Here is a 21,076-nt window from a genome sequence, read left to right on the forward strand (position 1 = left end):
CCAAATGTTCCCGATTTCTCCCCTTGTGCCTCCATAAAGTCTGAGGGGGTCACAGTCTCAGGATAAGGGCTCGGCCATTTGGGACTGAGATGAGAAGGAATTTCTTCACTCAGAGGGTGGTGAATCTTTGGAATTCTCTGCCCCAGAGGGCAGTGGAGGCTCAGAATCTGAATATATTCACGGCCGAGATAGATGGATGTTTGGAGTCTCGGGGAATCGAGGGATATGGAGATCGGACGGGAAAGTGGAGTTGAGCTCGAAGATCAGCCGTGATACTCCTGCTCCGAATTCTTGTATCTCAGGGCCCACAATCCTATTTCACAGAATGTTTTTAGTTCAGTTGTCCACTCAGTATGTGGCGATTGTGCAGCTCAGTCGTGAATAATTCCCCAACCTGCTGTCAGACATGCCGCCGAGTGAAGTTAGACTGTCTGTCCCTCAGACACTGCCGTATCCCTCCCCCGCCCACTCCCGACGGGGTTTAGTTATCGAGCTAGCAGGTGCAGGCCGGGAGATTTCAGGGGCTGTTTTGCCTCCCGCAGGCACGGAGTGGGTGGACCCCGAAGACCCCACTGTCATCGCGGAGGCGGAGCTACTGGGAGCCGCAGCGTCCATCGAGGCCGCCGCCAAGAAACTGGAGCAGCTGAAACCGCGGGCCAAGCCCAGGGTGAGTGACCGAGTGCGGGCCCTTCGCGCAATTCCCCCATTCCCCCACCTCCACCATCCCCGCCCCCCCCGCCGCTCACCCACTGGTGCTGGGCGCACTCCCTCCCCCTCTCTTCCCCCCCCTCGGTGCTGGGCGCACTCCCTCCCCCTCTCTCCCCCCCCCCCCCCTCTCGGTGCTGGGCGCACTCCCTCCCCCTCTCTCCCCCCCCCCCCCTCGGTGCTGGGCGCACTCCCTCCCCCTCTCTCCCCCCCCTCGGTGCTGGGCGCACTCCCTCCCCCTCTCTCCCCCCCCCCCCCTCGGTGCTGGGCGCACTCCCTCCCCCTCTCTCCCCGCCCCCCTCGGTGCTGGGCGCACTCCCTCCCCCTCTCTTCCCCCCCCTCGGTGCTGGGCGCACTCCCTCCCCCTCTCTCCCCCCCCCCCCTCGGTGCTGGGCGCACTCCCTCCCCCTCTCTCTCCCCCCCCCCCCTCTCGGTGCTGGGCGCACTCCCTCCCCCTCTCTCCCCCCCCCCCCCCTCGGTGCTGGGCGCACTCCCTCCCCCTCTCTCCCCCCCCTCGGTGCTGGGCGCACTCCCGCCCCCTCTCTCCCCCCCCCCCTCGGTGCTGGGCGCACTCCCTCCCCCTCTCTCTCCCCCCCTCGGTGCTGGGCGCACTCCCCGCCACGCCCTGTGATCGAAGTTGACCCGTTGACTCGGCGCACAGCCTGCATGGTTTATCACCAATCCGCAGCCCGCCCGCGCCGTTAGGGTTGCCAAGTCTGACTGCAGCTATTCCGGGAGATTTTTCCCAAGCCTAACGTCAATAATTATACTCTTCAACCCGGTCACAATGTCAGCCCATCAATTTATTGTGTGTAAGGGGTGTCATTGATTTTTATACATATATATATATCAATATATAATAATCTATGAGGGGCGGATTATCCGCGGGGCGGAGTGGGCTGCAGCCTCGGGCCCACCAAATAAACGTAGGACTAGAAATATAAGGCCTCCCAAATAGGCTGAATAGAATCGACAATAAGAGAGGAAAAACAAGAGCGAGGAAAACAGATTCACTTCTTTATACCTATATACAGAAGTATCGATATACACTAATGTACCCATATACACTAATGTACCCAATGTACCTATATACACTGATGTACCTATATACAGAAGTACCCATATATACTAATGTACCCATATACACTCATAGAAACATAGAAAATAGGTGCAGGAGTAGGCCATTCGGCCCTTCTAGCCTGCACCGCCATTCAATGAGTTCATGGCTGAACATGCAACTTCAGTACCCCATTCCTGCTTTCTTTCCATACCCCTTGATCCCCCTAGTAGTAAGGACTACATCTAACTCCTTTTTGAATATATTTAGTGAATTGGCCTCAACATCTTTCTGTGGTAGAGAATTCCACAGGTTCACCACTCTCTGGGTGAAGAATTTTCTCCTCATCTCGGTCCTAAATGGCTTACCCCTTATCCTTAGACTGTGACCCCTGGTTCTGGACTTCCCCAACATTGGGAACATTCTTCCTGCATCTAACCTGTCTAAACCCGTCAGAATTTTAAACATTTCTATGAGATCCCCTCTCATTCTTCTGAACTCCAGTGAATACAAGCCCAGTTGATCCAGTCTTTCTTGATATGTCAGTCCCGCCATCCCGGGAATCAGTCTGGTGAACCTTCGCAGCACTCCCTCAATAGCAAGAATGTCCTTCCTCAAGTTAGGAGACCAAAACTGTACACAATACTCCAGGTGTGGCCTCACCAAGGCCCTGTACAACTGTAGCAACACCTCCCTGCCCCTGTACTCAAATCCCCTCGCTATGAAGGCCAACATGCCATTTGCTTTCTTAACCGCCTGCTGTACCTACATGCCAACCTTCAATGACTGATGTACCATGACACCCAGGTCTCATTGCACCTCCCCTTTTCCTAATCTGTCACCATTCAGGTAATAGTCTGTCTCTCTGTTTTTACCACCAAAGTGGATAACCTCACATTTATCCATTATAATTCATCTGCCATGCATTTGCCCTAATCTATCCAAGTCACTCTGCAGCCTCATAGCATCCTCCTCGCAGCTCACATTGCCACCCAACTTAGTGTCATCCGCAAATCTGGAGATACTACATTTAATCCCCTTATCTAAATCATTAATGTACAATGTAAACAGCTGGGGCCCCAGCACAGAGCCTTGCGGTACCCCACTAGTCACTGCCTACCATTCTGAAAAGTACCCATTTACTCCTACTCTTTGCTTCCTGTCTGCCAACCAGTTCTCAATCCACGTCAGCACACTACCCCCAATCCCATGTGCTTTAACTTTGCACATTAATCTCTTGTGTGGGATCTTGTTGAAAGCCTTCTGAAAGTCCAAATACACCACTTCAACTGGTTCTCCCTTGTCCACTCTACTGGAAACATCCTCAAAAAATTCCAGAAGATTTGTCAAGCATGATTTCCCTTTCACAAATCCATGCTGACTTGGACCTATCATGTCACCTCTTTCCAAATGCGCTGCTATGACATCCTTAATAATTGATTCCATCATTTTACCAACTACCGATGTCAGCCTGACCGGTCTATAATTCCCTGTTATCTCTCTCCCTCCTTTTTTAAAAAGTGGGGTTCCATTGGCTACCCTCCACTCGATAGGAACTGATCCAGAGTCTATGGAATGTTGGAAAATGACTGTCAATGCATTCACTATTTCCAAGGCCACCTCCTTAAGTACTCTGGGATGCAGTCCATCAGGCCCTGGGGATTTATCGGCCTTCAATCCCATCAATTTCCCCAACACAATTTCCCGACTAATAAGGATTTCCCTCAGTTCCTCCTTCTTACTAAACCCTCTGACCCCTTTTATATCCGGAAGGTTGTTTGTGTCCTCCTTAGTGAATATCGAACCAAAGTACTTGTTCAATTGATCTGCCATTTCTTTGTTCCCTGTTATGACTTCCCCTGATTCTGACTGCAGGGGACCTACGTTTGTCTTTACTAACCTTTTTCTCTTTACATATCTATAGAAACTTTTGCAGTCCGTCTTAATGTTCCCTGCAAACTTCCTCTCGTACTCTATTTTCCCTGCCCTAATCAAACCCTTTGTCCTCCTCTGCTGAGTTCTAAATTTCTCCCAGTCCCCGGGTTCGCTGCTATTTCTGGCCAATTTGTATGCCACTTCCTTGGCTTTAATACTATCCCTGATTTCCCTTGATAGCCACGGTTGAGCCACCTTCCCTTTTTTACGCCAGACAGGAATGTACAATTGTTGTAGTTCATCCATGCGGTCTCTAAATGTCTGCCATTGCCCATCCACTGTCAACCCCTTAAGTATCATTCGCCAATCTATCCTAGCCAATTCACGCCTCATACCTTCAAAGTTACCCTTCTTTAAGTTCTGGACCATGGTCTCTGAATTAACTGTTTCATTCTCCATCCTAATGTAGAATTCCACCATATTATGGTTACTCTTCCCCATAAGGCCTCGCACAACGAGATTACTAATTAATCCTCTCTCATTACACAACACCCAGTCTAAGATGGCCTCCCCCCTAGTTGGGTTCCTCGACATATTGGTCTAGAAAACCATTTCTTATGCACTCCAGGAAATCCTCCTCCACCGTATTGCTTCCAGTTTGGTTAGCCTAATCTATATGCATATTAAAGTAACCCATGATAACTGCTGCACCTTTATTCCATGCACCCCTCATTTCCTGTTTGATGCCCTCCCCAACATCACTACTACTGTTTAGAGGTCTATACACAACTCCCATTAACCCTTTGGTGTTCTGCAGCTCTACCCATATAGATTCCACATCATCCAAGCTAATGTCCTTCCTAACTATTGCATTAATCTCCTCTTTAACCAGCAATGCTACCCCACCTCCTTTTCCTTTTATTCTACCCTTCCTGATTGTTGAATACCTTGGATGTTGAGTTCCCAGCCCTGATCATCCTGGAGCCACGCCTCTGTAATCCCAATCACATCATATCTGTTAACATCTATTTGCACAGTTAATTCATCCACTTTATTACGGATACTCCTATATACTGATGTACCTATATGCACTGGTGTACCGATATACACAAATGTACCTATATACACTGATGTACCTATATACACTGATGTACCGATATACAGAAGTACCTATATAACTGATGTACCTATATACACTAATGCACCTATATACACTGATGTACCTCTATGCACTAATGTACCTGTATACATTACAGGCGTTAATCATAAGAACATAAAGATCAGAAGAATTAGGAGCAGGAGTAGGCCATCTAGCCCCTCGAGCCTGCTCCGCCACTCAACAAGATCATGGCTGACTTGGCCGTGGACTCAGCTCCACTTACCCGCCCGCTCCCCGTAACCCTTAATTCCCTTATTGGTTAAAAATCTATCTATCTGTGATTTGAATACATTCAATGAGCTAGCCTCAACTGCTTCCTTGGGCAGAGAATTCCACAGATTCACAACCCTCTGGGAGAAGAAATTCCTTCTCAACTCGGTTTTAAATTGGCTCCCCCGTATTTTGAGGTTGTGCCCCCTAGTTCTAGTCTCCCCGACCAGTGGAAACAACCTCTCTACCTCTATCTTGTCTATCCCTTTCATTATTTTAAGGTTTCTATAAGATCACCCCTCATCCTTCTGAACTCCAACGAGTAAAGACCCAGTCTACTCAATCTATCATCATAAGGTAACCCCCTCATCTCCAGAATCAGCCTTGTGAATCGTCTCTGTACCCTCCAAAGCCAGTATATCCTTCCTTAAGTAAGGTGACCAAAACTGCACGCAGTACTCCAGGTGCGGCCTCACGAATACCCTGTACAGTTGCAGCAGGACCACCCTGCTTTTGTACTCCATCCCTCTCGCAATGAAGGCCAACATTCCATTCGCCTTCCTGATTACCTGCTGCACCTGCAAACTAACTTTTTGGGATTCATGCACAAGGACCCCCAGGTCCCTCTGCACCGCAGCATGTTGTAATTTCTCCCCATTCAAATAATATTCCCTTTTACTGTTTTTTTTTTCCAAGGTGGATGACCTCACATTTTCCGACATTGTATTCCATCTGCCAAACCTTAGCCCATTCACTTAACCTATCTAAATCTCTTTGCAGCCTCTCTGTGTCCTCTACACAACCCGCTTTCCCACTAATCTTTGTGCCATCTGCAAATTTTGTTACACTACACTCTGTCCCCTCTTCCAGGTCATCTATGTATATTGTAAACAGTTGTGGTCCCAGCACCGATCCCTGTGGCCCCCACTAACCACCGATTTCCAACCTGAAAAGGACCCATTTATCCCGACTCTCTGCTTTCTGTTAGCCAGCCAATTCTCTATCCATGCTAATACATTTCCTCTGACTCCGCGTACCTTTATCTTCTGCAGTGACCTTTTGTGTGGCACCTTATCGAATGCCTTTTGGAAATCTAAATACACCACATTCCCATCGGTACACCTCTATCCACCCTGCTCGTTATATCTCCAAAGAATTCCAGTAAATTAGTTAAACATGATTTCCCCTTCATGAATCCATGTTGCGTCTGCTTGTCCAATCCAATGGTACCTCCCCAGTGTCCAGAGAATTTCGGTAGATTATAACGAATGCATCTGCTATAACTTCTGCCATCTCCTTTAATACCCTGGGATGCATTTCATCAGGACCAGGGGACTTGTCTACCTTGAGTCCCATTAGCCTGTCCAGCACTACCTCCCTAGTGATAGTGATTGTCTCAAGGTCCTCCCTTCCCACATTCCCGTGACCAGCAATTTTTGGCATGGTTTTTGTGTCTTCCACTGTGAAGACTGAAACAAAATAATTGTTTAAGGTCTCAGCCATTTCCACATTTCCCATTATTAAATCCCCCTTCTCATCTTCTAAGGGACCAACATTTACTTTAGTCACTCTTTTCCGTTTTATATATCGGTAAAAGCTTTTACTATCTGTTTTTATGTTTTGCGCAAGTTTACTTTCGTAATCTATCTTTCTTTTCTTTATTGCTTTCTTAGTCATTCTTTGCTGTCGTTTAAAATTTTCCCAATCTTCTAGTTTCCCACTAACCTTGGCCACCTTATACGCATTGGTTTTTGATACTCTCCTTTATTTCCTTGGTTATCCACGGCTGGTTATCCCTTCTCTTGCCGCCCTTCTTTTTCACTGGAATATATTTTTGTTGAGCACTATGAAAGAGCTCCTTAAAAGTCCTCCACTGTTCCTCAATTGTGCCACCGTTTAGTCTGTGTTCCCAGTCTACTTTAGCCAACTCTGCCCTCATCCCACTGTAGTCCCCTTTGTTTAAGCATAGTACGCTCGTTTGAGACACTACTTCCTCACCCTCAATCTGTATTACAAATTCAACCATACTGTGATCACTCATTCCAAGAGGATCTTTTACTAGGAGATCTTTTACTATTCCTATCTCATTACACAGGACCAGATCTAAGATAACTTGCTCCCTAACTGTAACATGCTGTTCTAAGAAACAATCCCGTATGCATTCTATGAATTCCTCCTCAAGGCTACCCCATGCGATTTGATTTGACCAATCGATATGTAGGTTAAAATCCCCTATGATTACTGCCGTTCTTTTTTCACATGCCTCCATTATTCCCTTGATTATTGCCCGCCCCACCGTGAAGTTATTACTTGGGGGCCTATAAACTACGCCCACCAGTGACTTTTTCCCCTTACTATCTCTAATCTCCACCCATTCAAAAAAAAAACCTTCTGCATAGTTTATTACCAATCTCCAGCCCGTCCATGTTACTAGGGTGCATGCTATCATGCTGGGATACTTCTGTATGAATTATGTGTATACATTATATTAATTTATTTTTTTTAAATGTCCTGTTTAAAATCTCCTGGATTGCTTCCAATGGTCGATTCCGGTAGACACCCGGCCAATCCGGGAGGGCCGGCAACCCGTCCATGTCACCGGTTGCCGTAGCGATCTCGGCTGTCGCGTTGGTGGTTGGTTTGTGGGGGGTGTGGTTGGGGTGTGGGTTGACCAAGGACTATTGTCTGTTTGGAGCTGAATCAGACCTGGATGTTTCCTGCAAGGTGCTGTGTGATATGTTTGATATATTAGATTGTTACTAAAGTCAACTATATATCAAACATATTGCTATAGTGTCCTGCCCTGTCTCCGGGGTACTAAAGTTAGTCACGGGCAAAATGCGATTGGAGGCGAGACATGTCGGATTAAAACAGACTTGATTCTTGAACGGAAGAAAAATAAAGTTAGTTGGTGTCTGACTCGTGTGTGGGATACTCGGACAAACTCGCTACGCACCGTATGCTCCAGACACTCCGATTATTTGTGCAGATTTAAAGAGAACTGTATGGCAAAATAACAGCATCACAAGAACTAGGTTTTTTTTCTGTCCTTAAAGCAGTGCCGAACTTGGCGGGTTTTAAGATAGGTTTGCGGTATTCTCTGTGCGAGAGGCTTCGTGAGGTGCCTGGGGCGGTGTGAAGTGCTTTGTGCCGGCCTCTCCCTCTAACAATGTGTTTACTTTCCGTGTAGCAAGCGGACGAGACCCTCGACTTTGAGGAGCAGATTCTGGAGGCAGCCAAATCGATCGCGGCTGCTACCAGTGCACTGGTAAAGTCCGCGTCTGCCGCCCAGCGAGAGCTGGTTGCCCAAGGCAAGGTGAGCAGCAACCGTTACACCGCGGTGTCAGAATGCAATCTGAGCTGTGTCTCCCCTGCTCAGTCACTCGTTGCTCTCTCTCTCGCTCTCTCTCTCTCAGTGCCGCAGTTTAATTTGTGTTTCTTTCTCTGTCGACAGGTGGGAGCGATCCTTGCCAACGCAGTGGATGATGGACAGTGGTCCCAAGGTCTTATATCAGCAGTAGGTGTCCTGTCGACAGTATGGGTTGTGGGGTATTCGCCCCTTTGTGTCGGGAGTTACTGATCACTTCCCTGAGGAGAGATTTCTAGCTCGTCTGCCGTGCAGTTAATCAGCCGCCCGTTATAGAAACCGCACGATTATGATAGAATCGTTGCCATTTACAGCACAGAAGGAGGCCATTTCGACCCATCGTGTCCCGCCGGCCGACCAAGAGCTACCCAGCCTAATCCCACTTTCCAGCTCTCGGTCCGTAGCCCTGTAGGTTACGGCACTTTAAGTGCACATCCAAGTACTTTTTAAATGTGGTGAGGGTTTCTGCCTCTACCACCCTTTCAGGCAGTGAGTTCCAGACCCCCACCACCCTCTGGGTGAAAAAATTTCCGCTCAAATCCCCTCTAAACCTCCTTCCAATTACTTTAAATCTATGCCCCCTGGTTGTTGGCCCCTCTGCTAATTAAAATAGGTCCTTCCTATCCACTCTATCTAGGCCCCTCATCATTTTATACACCTCAATCAGGTCTCCCCTCAGCCTCCTCTGTTCCAAAGAAAACAACCCCAGCATCTCCAATCTTTCCTCATCGCTAAAATTCTCCAGTCCGGGCAACATTCTCGTAAATCCCCTCTGCACCCTTTCCAGTGCAATCGCATCTTTCCTGTAATGTGGTGACCAGAACTGCACACAGTACTCCAGCTGCGGCCTAACCAGTGTTTTATACAGTTCAAGCATAACCTCCTTGCTCTTGTATTCTGTGCCTCGACTAATAAAGGCAAGCATTCTGTGTGCCTTCTTAACCATCTTATCTACCTGGCCTGCTACCTTCAGCGATCTGTGGACCTGCACTCCAAGGTCCCTGTGTTCCTCTACACTTTTCAGTGTCCTACCATTTAATGTGTATTCCCTTGTCTTGTTAGACCTCCCCAGATACATTACCTCACACTTATCTGGATTAAATTCCATTTGCCACTGTTCTGCCCACCTGACCAGTACATTGATATATTCCTGAAGTCCGCAGCTTTCTTCTTCATTATCAGCCACACAGCCTGTTTTACTGTCATCTGTAGACTTCTTAATCATACCCCCATTCCAATTAATTCTGTGGAAAGGGAAAATCGGGCAGTTTCAGTAACTGGGCGGCTGAGTAACATTGCCGGTTCAACACAGTTCGATTCCGAACCCTCCGTGCCCTGGGGTGGCCCCACCCGCTGGGTGTCACTCTGCTCCTGAGCAGGGCCCGGGGCCCCCACCCGCTGGGCGTCACTCTGCTCCTGAGGAGGGTCCGGGACCCCCACCTGCTGGGTGTCACTTTGCTCCTGAGCAGGGTCCGGGGTCCCACCCGCTGGGTGTCACGCTGCTCCTGAGCAGGGTCCGGGACCCCACCCGCTGGGTGGCACTCTGCTCCTGAGGAGGGTCTGGGACCCCCACCCGCTGGGTGTCAGTCTGCTCCTGAGCAGGGTCTGGGACCCCACCCGCTGGGTGTCACTCTGCTCCTGAACAGGATCCGGGACCCCACCCGCTGGGTGTCGCTTTGCTCCTGAGCAGGGCCCGGGGCCCCCACCCGCTGGGTGTCACTCTGCTCCTGAGGAGGGTCTGGGACCCCCACCCGCTGGGTGTCACTTTGCCCCTTTTTTCTCAGCGATGACCGTCAGAGCCCAGAATTGTATGTCTGTCGTCCGACTGAAGCAAAGCACAAGCACCCCGTCTCCGACAGAGACCCAGCTCTGGCTTACTGTCAACATCCAATGCCCGAGTTTCGGGGAAAACAAGAGGTGATAAGATATACTGTTCCTGCTTCAGTAACTTTTGGGAAGTGGGGTGTGGAAATAGCCTTTGGTGGTATAAGTGAAATAAATACTCAATGCAACACAGTCTGAAGGCACTTAAGTACGGTTATAAATATCTATGCTGAGAATATTATTTCATTCTATGAGTGTCAGCTGTGGCTCTGTGGGTAGCACTTCCAAATGACTATACTTTGAAAAAGGACTTCATTGGCTGTAAAGCACTTCGGGGCTTCTTGAGGCCGTGAACGGTGCTATAGAAAGATATAAAGTTATTTCATTCTTTCTGCATAAGAACATAAGAAATAAGAGCAGGAGTCGGCCATTCGGCCCCTCGAGCCTGCTCCGCCATTTAATACGATCATGGATGATCCGATCATGGACTCAGCTCCACTTCCCCGCCCGCTCCCCATAATCCCTTAATATCATACCATAGAAAGAAACAAAGAATTGGATTTATATAGCGCCTTTCACGACCACCGGATGTCTCAAAGCGTTTTACAACCAATTAAGTACTTTTGGAGTGTAGTCATTGGGAAACGCAGCAGCCAATTTGTGCACAGCAAGCTCCCACAAACAGCACTGTGATAATGACCAGATAATCTGGTTTCTTTGTGATGTTCATGGAGGAATAAATATTGGCCAGGACACCAGGGTAACTCCCCTGCCCTTCTTCAAAATAATGCCATGGGCTCTTTTCCATCCACCTTAGAAGAGAGCAGGTGGGGCCTCGGTTTAACGTCACATCCGAAAGACGGCACTTCCGACAGTGCAGCACTCCCTCAATACTGCACTGGGAGTGTCAGCCTCGATTTACGTGCTCAAGTCCCTAGAGTGGGGCTTGAATCCATAACCTTCTGACTCTGAGGCGAGTGTGCTACCCACTGAGCCACAACTAACACCATCAGGCTACTTGGGATTCTGGGTATTCTATAGTATTAGTCCAGTTTGGTCAATTACAGACTGTTCGTGATCTGATTGTAGTTTGAGATTGTGGCCTGTTTCTGGTTGAAATATTGTCTGTCTCCCTCTAATTTGGGATGCAGCCATTGCAAAGGTGCAGGGATAAATTTAAGTCACAGTGGAATGTTGGGGGCGTGTTCTTGCCTTGTAGCAGGGTAGACGGACTGTATGAGCTGGGTGCTGTGCTCAGTGAGGGTGGGAGGGCCCTGTGCTGTGAGGGAGGGAGGGATGGGAGGGCCCTGTGCTATGAGGGTGGGAGGGAGGGATGGGAGGGCCCTGTGCTGTGAGGGTGGGAGGGAGGGATGGGAGGGCCCTGTGCTGTGAGGGATGGGAGGGCCCTGTGCTGTGAGGGAGGGAGGGATGGGAGGGCGCTGTGCTGTGAGGGTGGGAGGGAGGGAGGGATGGGAGGGCCCTGTGCTGTGAGGGTGGGAGGGAGGGAGGGGTGGGATGGCCCTGTGCTGTGAGGGAGGGAGTGAGGGATGGGAGGGCCCTGTGCTGTGAGGGTGGGTGGGAGGGAGGGATGGGAGGGCCCTTTGCTGTGAGGGTGGGAGGGAGGGAGGGATGGGAGGGCGCTGTGCTGTGAGGGTGGGAGGGCCCTGTGCTGTGAGGGAGGGAGGGAGGGATGGGAGGGCCCTGTGTTGTGAGGGTGGGAGGGAGGGAGGGATGGGAGGGCCCTGTGCTGTGAGGGTGGGAGGGAGGGAGGGATGGGAGGGCCCTGTGCTGTGAGGGAGGGAGTGAGGGATGGGAGGGCCCTGTGTTGTGAGGGTGGGAGGGCCCTGTGCTGTGAGGGAGGGAGGGAGGGATGGGAGGGCCCTGTGTTGTGAGGGTGGGAGGGAGGGAGGGATGGGAGGGCCCTGTGCTGTGAGGGTGGGAGGGAGGGAGGGAGGGATGGGAGGGCCCTGTGCTGTGAGTGAGGGATGGGAGGGCCCTGTGTTGTGAGGGTGGGAGGGCCCTGTGCTGTGAGGGAGGGAGGGAGGGATGGGAGGGCCCTGTGTTGTGAGGGTGGGAGGGAGGGAGGGATGGGAGGGCCCTGTGCTGTGAGGGTGGGAGGGAGGGAGGGATGGGAGGGCCCTGTGCTGTGAGGGAGGGCCCTGTGTTGGGAGGGAGGGATGGGAGGGCCCTGTGCTGTGAGGGTGGGAGGGAAGAAGGGATGGGAGGGCCCTGTGCTGTGAGGGTGGGAGGGAGGGATGGGAGGGCCCTGTGCTGTGAGGGTGGGAGGGCCCTGTGCTGTGAGGGAGGGAGGGATGGGAGGGCCCTGTGCTGTGAGGGTGGGAGGGAGGGATGGGAGGGCCCTGTGCTGTGAGGGAGGGAGGGATGGGAGGGCCCTGTGCTGTGAGGGTGGGAGGGCCCTGTGCTGTAAGGGAGGGAGGGAGGGATGGGAGGGCCCTGTGTTGTGAGGGTGGGAGGGCCCTGTGCTGTGAGGGTGGGAGGGATGGGAGGGCCCTGTGCTGTGAGGGTGGGAGGGAGGGAGGGATGGGAGGGCCCTGTGCTGTGAGGGAGGGAAGGATGGGAGGGCCCTGTGCTGTGAGGGTGGGAGGGAGGGATGGGAGGGCCCTGTGCTGTGACGGAGGGAGGGATGGGAGGGCCCTGTGCTGTGAGGATGGGAGGGATGGGAGGGCCCTGTGCTGTGAGGGAGGGCCCTGTGCTGTGAGGGTGGGAGGGATGGGAGGGCCCTGTGCTGTGAGGGAGGGAGGGAGGGATGGGAGGGCCCTGTGCTGTGAGGTGGGAGGGAGGGATGGGAGGGCCCTGTGCTGTGAGGGTGGGAGGGAGGGATGGGAGGGCCCTGTGCTGTGAGGGTGGGAGGGAGGGAGGGATGGGAGGGCCCTGTGCTGTGAGGATGGGAGGGCCCTGTGCTGTGAGGGTGGGAGGGCCCTGTGCTGTGAGGGTGGGAGGGAGGGAGGGATGGGAGGGCCCTGTGCTATGAGGGTGGGAGGGAGGGAGGGATGGGAGGGCCCTGTGCTGTGAGGGAGGGATGGGAGGGCCCTGTGCTGTGAGGGTGGGAGGGAGGGAGGGATGGGAGGGCCCTGTGCTGTGAGGATGGGAGGGCCCTGTGCTGTGAGGGTGGGAGGGAGGGAGGGATGGGAGGGCCCTGTGCTGTGAGGATGGGAGGGCCCTGTGCTGTGAGGGTGGGAGGGCCCTGTGCTGTGAGGGTGGGAGGGCCCTGTGCTGTGAGGGTGGGAGGGAGGGAGGGATGGGAGGGCCCTGTGCTGTGAGGGTGGGAGGGAGGGATGGGAGGGCCCTGTGCTGTGAGGGTGGGAGGGCCCTGTGCTGTGAGGGTGGGAGGGAGGGAGGGATGGGAGGGCCCTGTGCTGTGAGGGAGGGAGGGATGGGAGGGCCCTGTGCTGTGAGGGTGGGAGGGAGGGATGGGAGGGCCCTGTGCTGTGACGGAGGGAGGGATGGGAGGGCCCTGTGCTGTGAGGATGGGAGGGATGGGAGGGCCCTGTGCTGTGAGGGAGGGCCCTGTGCTGTGAGGGTGGGAGGGCCCTGTGCTGTGAGGGTGGGAGGGAGGGAGGGATGGGAGGGCCCTGTGCTGTGAGGGTGGGAGGGCCCTGTGCTGTGAGGGTGGGAGGGAGGGAGGGATGGGCGGTGTGCAGAACGGTGCAGCCCCTTGGCGCGAGGCTGTGACGCGATGTTTGCGAAGTCTGTGTGTCGGTCCCACCCACGCCCGCCGCTCTCTCGTTCCAGGCCCGGATGGTGGCAGCGGCGACGAGCAACCTGTGTGAGGCGGCCAACGCCTCGGTGCAAGGACACGCCAGCGAGGAGAAGCTCATCTCCTCCGCCAAGCAAGTGGCGGCCTCCACTGCCCAGCTCCTGGTGGCCTGCAAAGTGAAGGCGGACACCGATTCCGAGGCCATGCGGCGGCTCCAGGTAACGGACACTTCTCATCCCCCCCCTCCCCCCGTCCCCCACCCCCCACCCTCCCCCCCCCCCATCTCTCCATGTCGTGCCGCGCCCTGTGAGCGCGTGTCCTGAGTTTGCCGTGTTGAATTCGCGTTGATCACCCTCCCAGTCCCTCGCAGAAGCAGTGACGATATTTTGTGCCGCTGTTTGCAGACCGCAGGGAATGCTGTGAAACGGGCTTCGGACAACCTGGTCCGAGCAGCTCAGAAGGCCGCGTTCGACAAACCCGACGAGGAAAACATCGTAGTGAAAACACGATTTGTGGGAGGAATTGCTCAGGTCTGTATTGCGCGTCGTCACACCGACGGGTTCCTGGGTAACGCTGGTCCCGGTTGCTTTGCCCATAGCACCTATAAGACCGGATATCACTTTGAAGAGGAGCAGGAAAGTCCCATCCCCAATGTTCCCTGTCATTTATTTCTCGGCCGCGCAGCCCATTAAAAGATTTGTGCATGCGTGGTTTTTTTCGATGTTGGAGCTGGCTCGCGGGATCGCTCCGCAGCCGCTCAGCTTAACGGGAACACCGCCCATCACCCTGTGCTCGCTGACCCACACTGCCTCCCAGTCCCGCATCGCCTCGATGTTAAAATTCCTCATCCTTGTTTTCAAATCCCTCCATGGCCCTCGCCCCTCCCTATCTCTGTAACCTCCTCCAGCCCCACTACCCCCCAAGATGTCTGCACTCCTCTAATTCTGCCCTCCTGCGCATCCCTGGTTATAATCGCTCCACCATCGGTGGCCGTGCCTTCTGTTGCCTGGGCCCCAAGCTCCAGAACTCCCTCCCTAAACCTCTCCGCCTATCTACCTCTCTTTCCTCCTTCAAGGCGCTCCTTAAAACCGACCTCTTTGACCTAATTTGCGCTAATTTCTACTTAATTGGCTGGGTGTCAATTCTGTTTGATAACGCTCCTATGAAGCACCTCGGGACATTTTACTACGTTAAAGGCGCTATAATAATGCAAGTTGTTTTCAGGTTCCTATGGAGTGATTATTTGCACTGTGTGGGGGCTGAGCTTACGCACAATCCCACCCACACTGAGCCGCGTCTGTGCACCGGGGGCTCTGACCACTGTCGCCTGAACCACAGCTCCCCCCTGGGGCAAAGGGTGGGGGGGGAAGAGAGGGAGCAGGAACATGTGGGGGGGAGGGGGAAGAGAAGGTCAGGAACTCAGGAAGGCGGGTGGAAAGAACACGGAGAGACAATGGGCGTTGTGAAGCACATGATCCGGGTCGTACGGGGAATGCGATGGGAGGATGGATTTGTTCCCCCCCCCCCCGTTAGACGTGGATCAGGTCACCATTGGACTGGAGGAAATGCAGAGGTGGTGAAGGAGTTAGATGTAGTCCTTACTACTAGGGGGATCAAGGTGTATGGCGAGAAAGCAGGAATGGGGTACTGAAGTTGCATGTTCAGCCATGAACTCATTGAATGGCGGTGCAGGCTCGAAGGGCCGAATGGTCTACTCCTGAACCTAGTTTCTATGTTTCTATGAAACTCACTATTCACTCAGCTCCCAATGAGCCCACTAACAACCCGTGTCCCGCACACACACTGCCCCATCAGTTACCGCAGCTCTCACACACACTGTTCCATTTGACCGAGTGATCGATGATTTAAAGTAATTGGGGGGGATTTGAAGGGAAACATTTTCACCCAGAGGGTGGTGGGGGTCTGGAACTCACTGCCTGAAAGGGTGGTAGAGGCAGAAACCCTCACCACATTTAAAAAGTACTTGGATGTGGTTGAAATGCCGTAACCTGCAGGGCTACGGACCAAGAGCTGGAAAGTGGGATTAGGCTGGATAGCTCTTGGTCGGCCAGCACAGACACGATGGGCCGAAATGGCCTCCTTCGTGCTGTAAATTTCTGATTCTATGATCAATGGCAGTGTGTGTACTTCCGGATATTCGGATGACCTGTGCGTGAGCAGGGCCACTCGATGATGTCACTGTCGACGTATGCTAAAGGTTTACGGTTTTGTTAACGATGTCACTTGCAATGATGTTCCCCTCGCCTGATGTGAATGAAATGCGCCTCGCTAAACCAACCTTGCCGCTCAAATCATGTAAAACGGTCACTGCTGTTAACGCAAAGAGAAACCGAGTTAGTGTTTCACCTTCTGATGGCGGGTCATCGAGCTGCTCATTCATTCTGTTTCTCTCACTGCAGACTTGCTGAACTTCTCCAGCATTTTATGTTCTGTCGCTCAGTGGGTGATGGGGAGCAGGTCGACAATCTTGGCCGTGTGAACGTTACCTTGCTTACGAGCTGGCCCTTCACATTAACAGGTCCTGTGACAATGACTGGATCAAATTACACATTCCAGACAAACTGTTGAGTGTGTATTGTTCCCCCCCGCAAGGGGAAATCTGGTCTGACCCACTTGTGGTGCAAATAAACGTAGCCAAGTTCTTAATGCTCATCATCATCATAGGCAGTCCCTCGAAGTCGAGGAAGACTTGCTTCCACTCAAAGTGAGTTCTCAGGTGACTGAACAGTCCCATTCCGGAATTACAGTCTCTGTCACAGGTGGGTTGCTTTCTGCATGCTCTCGACGACGAGACTCGAGGTGTTCAGCGCCCTCCCGGATGCACTTCCTCCACTTAGGGCTGTCTTGGGCCAGGGACTCCCAGGTGTCAGTGGGGATGTTGCACTTTATCAAGGAGGCTTTGAGGGTGTCCCTGTAACGTTTCCTCTGCCCACTTGGGGCTCGCTTGCTGTGTAGGAGTTCTGAGTAATGCTAACGTGTGTTTGATCCCATTCATAAAGCTAATTTTTACTAAACCCATTCAGATATATGGCACAGAGACAGGCCATTCGGCCCAACCAGTCCAGGCCGGTGTTTATGCTCCACTCAAGCCTCCTCCTGTCTTTCCTCATCTAAATCTATCAGCATATCCCTCTATTCCCTTCTCCCTCATATGCTTGTCCAGCCTCCCCTTAAATGCATCGATACTATTCACTTCAACCCCTCCCTGTGGCAATGAGTCCCACATTCTCAGCACTCTCTGGGTAAAGATGTTTCTTCTGAATTCCCTATTGGATTTCTGGGTGACGATCTTATATTGATGGCCTCTAGTTATGCTCTTCCCCACAAGTGGAAACATTCTCTCTGTATCCACTCTATCAAAACCTTTCATCATTTCACCCCTCAGCCTTCGCTTTTCAAGAGAAAAGTGACCCAGCCTGTTCATCCTTTCCTGATATGTATACCCTCGCATTTCTGGTATCATCCTTGTAAATCGTCTCTGTACCCGCTCCAGTGTCTCTATATCCTTTTTATAATATGGCGACCAGAACTGTACGCAGTGCTCCAAGTGTGGTCAAACCAAGGTTCGATACAGGTTTAGCATAACTTCCCTACTTTTCAATTCTATCCCTCCAGAAATAAACCCTAGTGCTTGGTTTGCTTTTTTATGGCCTTGTTAACCCGTGTCGCAACGTTTAGTGATTTGTGTGTTTGTATCCGAGATCCCTTTGTTCCTTGACCCCACCCAGACTCCACCCTCCAAGTAAAAAGTGACCTCCCTATTCTTCCTCCCAAAATATAATACCTCACATGTATCTGTGTTGAACTTCATTTGCTAATTATATGCCCATTCTGCAAGTTTATTAATGTCCCCCTGTAATTTGTTGCAGTCCTCCTCAGTATTAACTATTCCCCCCCCGCCCCCCAAACTTGGTGTCAGCCGCAAATTTAGAAATTGTGTATTTGATTGGTTAATATAAGTTGTGAACCAGAGTTTATGCAACAGACCTGAGTTACTGGACTGCGCTGCACTGGTACCGGGAAACCTCCTTGCTCGCACTATATTGGCCCAGAAATCCTGATCGAGGTCTTCCCGTGGGCAAACTACTGAAAAAAGGGAAAAAATGCAGACTTACCTGAAGGTGCTGCGCCCGCTCGAACTTCCGATCCTGAGGCCTTCACTCCCGACACATCGCAGCACGTGCACGTCGGGACGTCCGTATACTGGAGCTGGAGTCACATGGCTCTGGACAGCCAATCAAGGTACAGTATTTCCTCATTCATAATAATGGGAACTCCATAAGTTGGTGTTCCCATTATTATGAATGAGAAACCCCCCCAAACACACAAAACACTAATAAAAAAATAGAAAAATACACCACATATTTAAGATTCATTTAAATTAAAGTTCATTAAAAAAATGTTTCCGACTTTTTAAAAAGTTTTTTTAATTATGCCTTAAAATAAACTTACCGTAGTGGGGAGGGTTTTTAACAATAAAATGTGTTTTTATAACTTTATTTTGAAATGTTTTTGTGTATTTTTAAACACTTGCGCCTGCTTTTTCAGGCACAGATTTTGAGGACATTTGCTGGGCAAGATATGCGTAAATATCAGAAATCTTGCCCTGCAAATGTCCTCGCTCCCGATATGCGCGAGATCTATCGAGCCAGAAATTTGACAGATCGGAAAAGCCGTTTTTTTAGCGCATACGCATTGCGTGCCGAAACCCAGCTTTTCCGATGCCTTCCCGGGTCTGTAGACACTCCGTATGGACCCGGGACATTGGAATTCCAGGGCCAATGTATCACTGTCTTTGCCGTGCTGCTGTAGGTGACCAGCCCAACATTAAATGACGATTCTCGTCTTCCACGCGAGTCAAGTGGGCCTGCAGGATCTGCGGCCGTGTTTTTATTTTGAATCCGGCCAGGAATTCCACTCGCTTGTAATCTAAGGGAGGATACGGAGTTTCCAATAAAGTGGCCTTAAACTCCCTGGGAATTTCTCAGCTGCCAAAAGTAAAAGCTGCTGATGGGACGTTAGATTTTGGCGGCCATCTGTCGCCGCGCTACCTTACGAGCAAAGATTTTTCTGGGGGGTGGGGTGGGGGGGTCTGTTGCCGTCGGCAGCACCAGGATGGTTCCAGGAATCCGGGCAGCTTCACGTTCTGGCTTCTAGTAAACTGTTCAAATGCAGCTGTGATGCTCATCCACTCTGACCCGTGTTTCTCAACCATTTATCATTTGAATGTGTGTACAGATAGTTACTGAGAATCAGAGAGTGATGCAGCATCGAGCCTGTGCCGGCTCTCTGAAAGAGCAATCCAATCAGTCCCACTCCCCCTGCTCTTTCCCCAGAGCCCTGCACACTTTTACTCCTTCAAGTATTGAATCAATTCCCTTAAAGCCATTTCTTCCAGTCTTCTTTAGGGGCAGAGGAATGGATATGATGAGGAACATAAGAACATAGGAAATAGGAGCAGGAGCAGGCCATAAGGCCCCTCGAGCCTGCTCCGCCATTCAATAAGATCATGGCTGATCCGATCATGGACTCAGCTCCACTTCCCCGCCCGTTCCCCATAACCCCTTAATCCCTTATCGGTTAAGCAACTGTCTAACTCTGTCTTAAATTTATTCAATGTCCCAGCTTCCACAGCTCTCTGAGGCAGCAAATTCCACAGATTAACAATCCTGAGAGAAGAAATTCCTCCTCATCTCAGTTTTAAATGTGCAGCCTCTTATTCTAAGATTATGCCCTCTAGTTTTAATCTCCCCGATCAGTGGAAACATCCTCTCTACATCCATCCTGTCGAGCCCCCTCATAATCTTAACGTTTCGATAAGATCACCTCTCATTCTTCTGAATTCCAATGAGTAGAGGCCCAACCTACTCAACCTTCCCTCATAAGTTAACCCCCTCATCTCCAGAATCAACCCAGTGAATCTTCTCTGAACTGCCTCCAATGCAAGTATATCCTTTCGTAAATATGGAAACCAAAACTGCACGCAGTATTCCAGGTGTGGCCTCACCAATACCCCGTATAGCTGTAGCAAGACTTCCCTGCTTTCATACTCCAGCCCTTTGGAATAAAGGCCAAGATACCATTGGCCTTCCTGATCACTTGCTGTACCTGCATACTAACTTTTTGTGTTTCATGCACAAGCACCCCCAGGTCCCACTGTACTGCAGCACTTTGCAGGAGAGTTTTTGAGCCCGTCAGTGTAAGGACATTGATAATGAGGAATGGGTAATTTCTCACGTGATACCCCAAACTAATTCAGTTCTGATAAAATATTTCGAAACAGCTAAACCTCCGTGTAAACTTCCTAAAACAAAGGAGATTAGTACAAAGACACTTTAGTCCATCGCTGCACAGCTCTGGCTGCTGCCTGACTACACACACTCTGGTTGCTGATTCCGTCAATCTAGTTGGCTGAGTGTTGTATACTCATAAACAACACTTGGCTTTAAGCTGTGCGGCTGTGCAGTATTCTGGAGGTCCCGCACAACCGGTGAGCCGGTTCTTAAATAGAAAACCGTGCGGAACGTTGGACAGGCCATGCAGCCTGTTAAAGAGGCCTCACACCCAACAACAATTACAGGCGAGGTTGTTTATAAACGCCTTGTGATTATTTATGCAACATTGATTTCCACTTAACAGCATAAACCCATAAACCACTCCAACAAAGTTACAGTGCGGCACCAGAATGATACAGGGGCTTGAAGCGTTAAATTAGGGGGCAGGTTGCATAGACTCTGCTTGTATTCCCTCGAGTTTAGGCGGCCGAACGTGATCTAATTGAGCTGTTGAAAATGATAAAAGGGTGCAACAGGGTAGTTACAAGAGAAGCCGATTTCTGTGGTGGGGAGTCCAGAACGAGTGGGGTTAAGATTACATCGGATGTAAAGTGCTTCAAATATTCTGACAGCTTGCCCTTGTCAATGTCCCCCCAGTCTGGTAACGCCTCAGTCTTAAAATTAGGCCGTTCAGGGGTGAAATAAGGAAATACTTTTTCCACTCAGCGTAGTGGAAATCCCAAAAGGCTAGGGGTCAGTTGAAATGTTCATGGCTGTGATGGACATATTTTTGTTGGGAAGGGTATCCAGGGATATAGAGCAAGGGCAGGTTAATGGCGTTGAGATATCGATCAGCCGTGATCTA

General features: G+C 51.1%; 1 protein-coding gene across 7 annotated transcripts in view; it reads left to right on the plus strand.

Moving 5' to 3' along the window:
- LOC139234174 (talin-2) overlaps window positions 1-21,076 on the plus strand; it is a 379,178-nt gene that overhangs the window by 349,656 nt on the left and 8,446 nt on the right. For all 7 annotated transcript variants that reach the window (XM_070865210.1, XM_070865207.1, XM_070865213.1 and 4 more), the window contains 5 exons: window positions 543-667; window positions 8,197-8,322; window positions 8,461-8,523; window positions 13,951-14,133; window positions 14,320-14,445. In XM_070865210.1, the coding sequence (XP_070721311.1) occupies window positions 543-667; window positions 8,197-8,322; window positions 8,461-8,523; window positions 13,951-14,133; window positions 14,320-14,445 (623 nt within the window). The remainder of the gene's footprint in view (window positions 1-542; window positions 668-8,196; window positions 8,323-8,460; window positions 8,524-13,950; window positions 14,134-14,319; window positions 14,446-21,076) is intronic.

The sequence above is a fragment of the Pristiophorus japonicus genome, chromosome 21 (genome assembly GCF_044704955.1).
Source record: "Pristiophorus japonicus isolate sPriJap1 chromosome 21, sPriJap1.hap1, whole genome shotgun sequence".
NCBI lineage: Eukaryota > Metazoa > Chordata > Chondrichthyes > Pristiophoridae > Pristiophorus > Pristiophorus japonicus.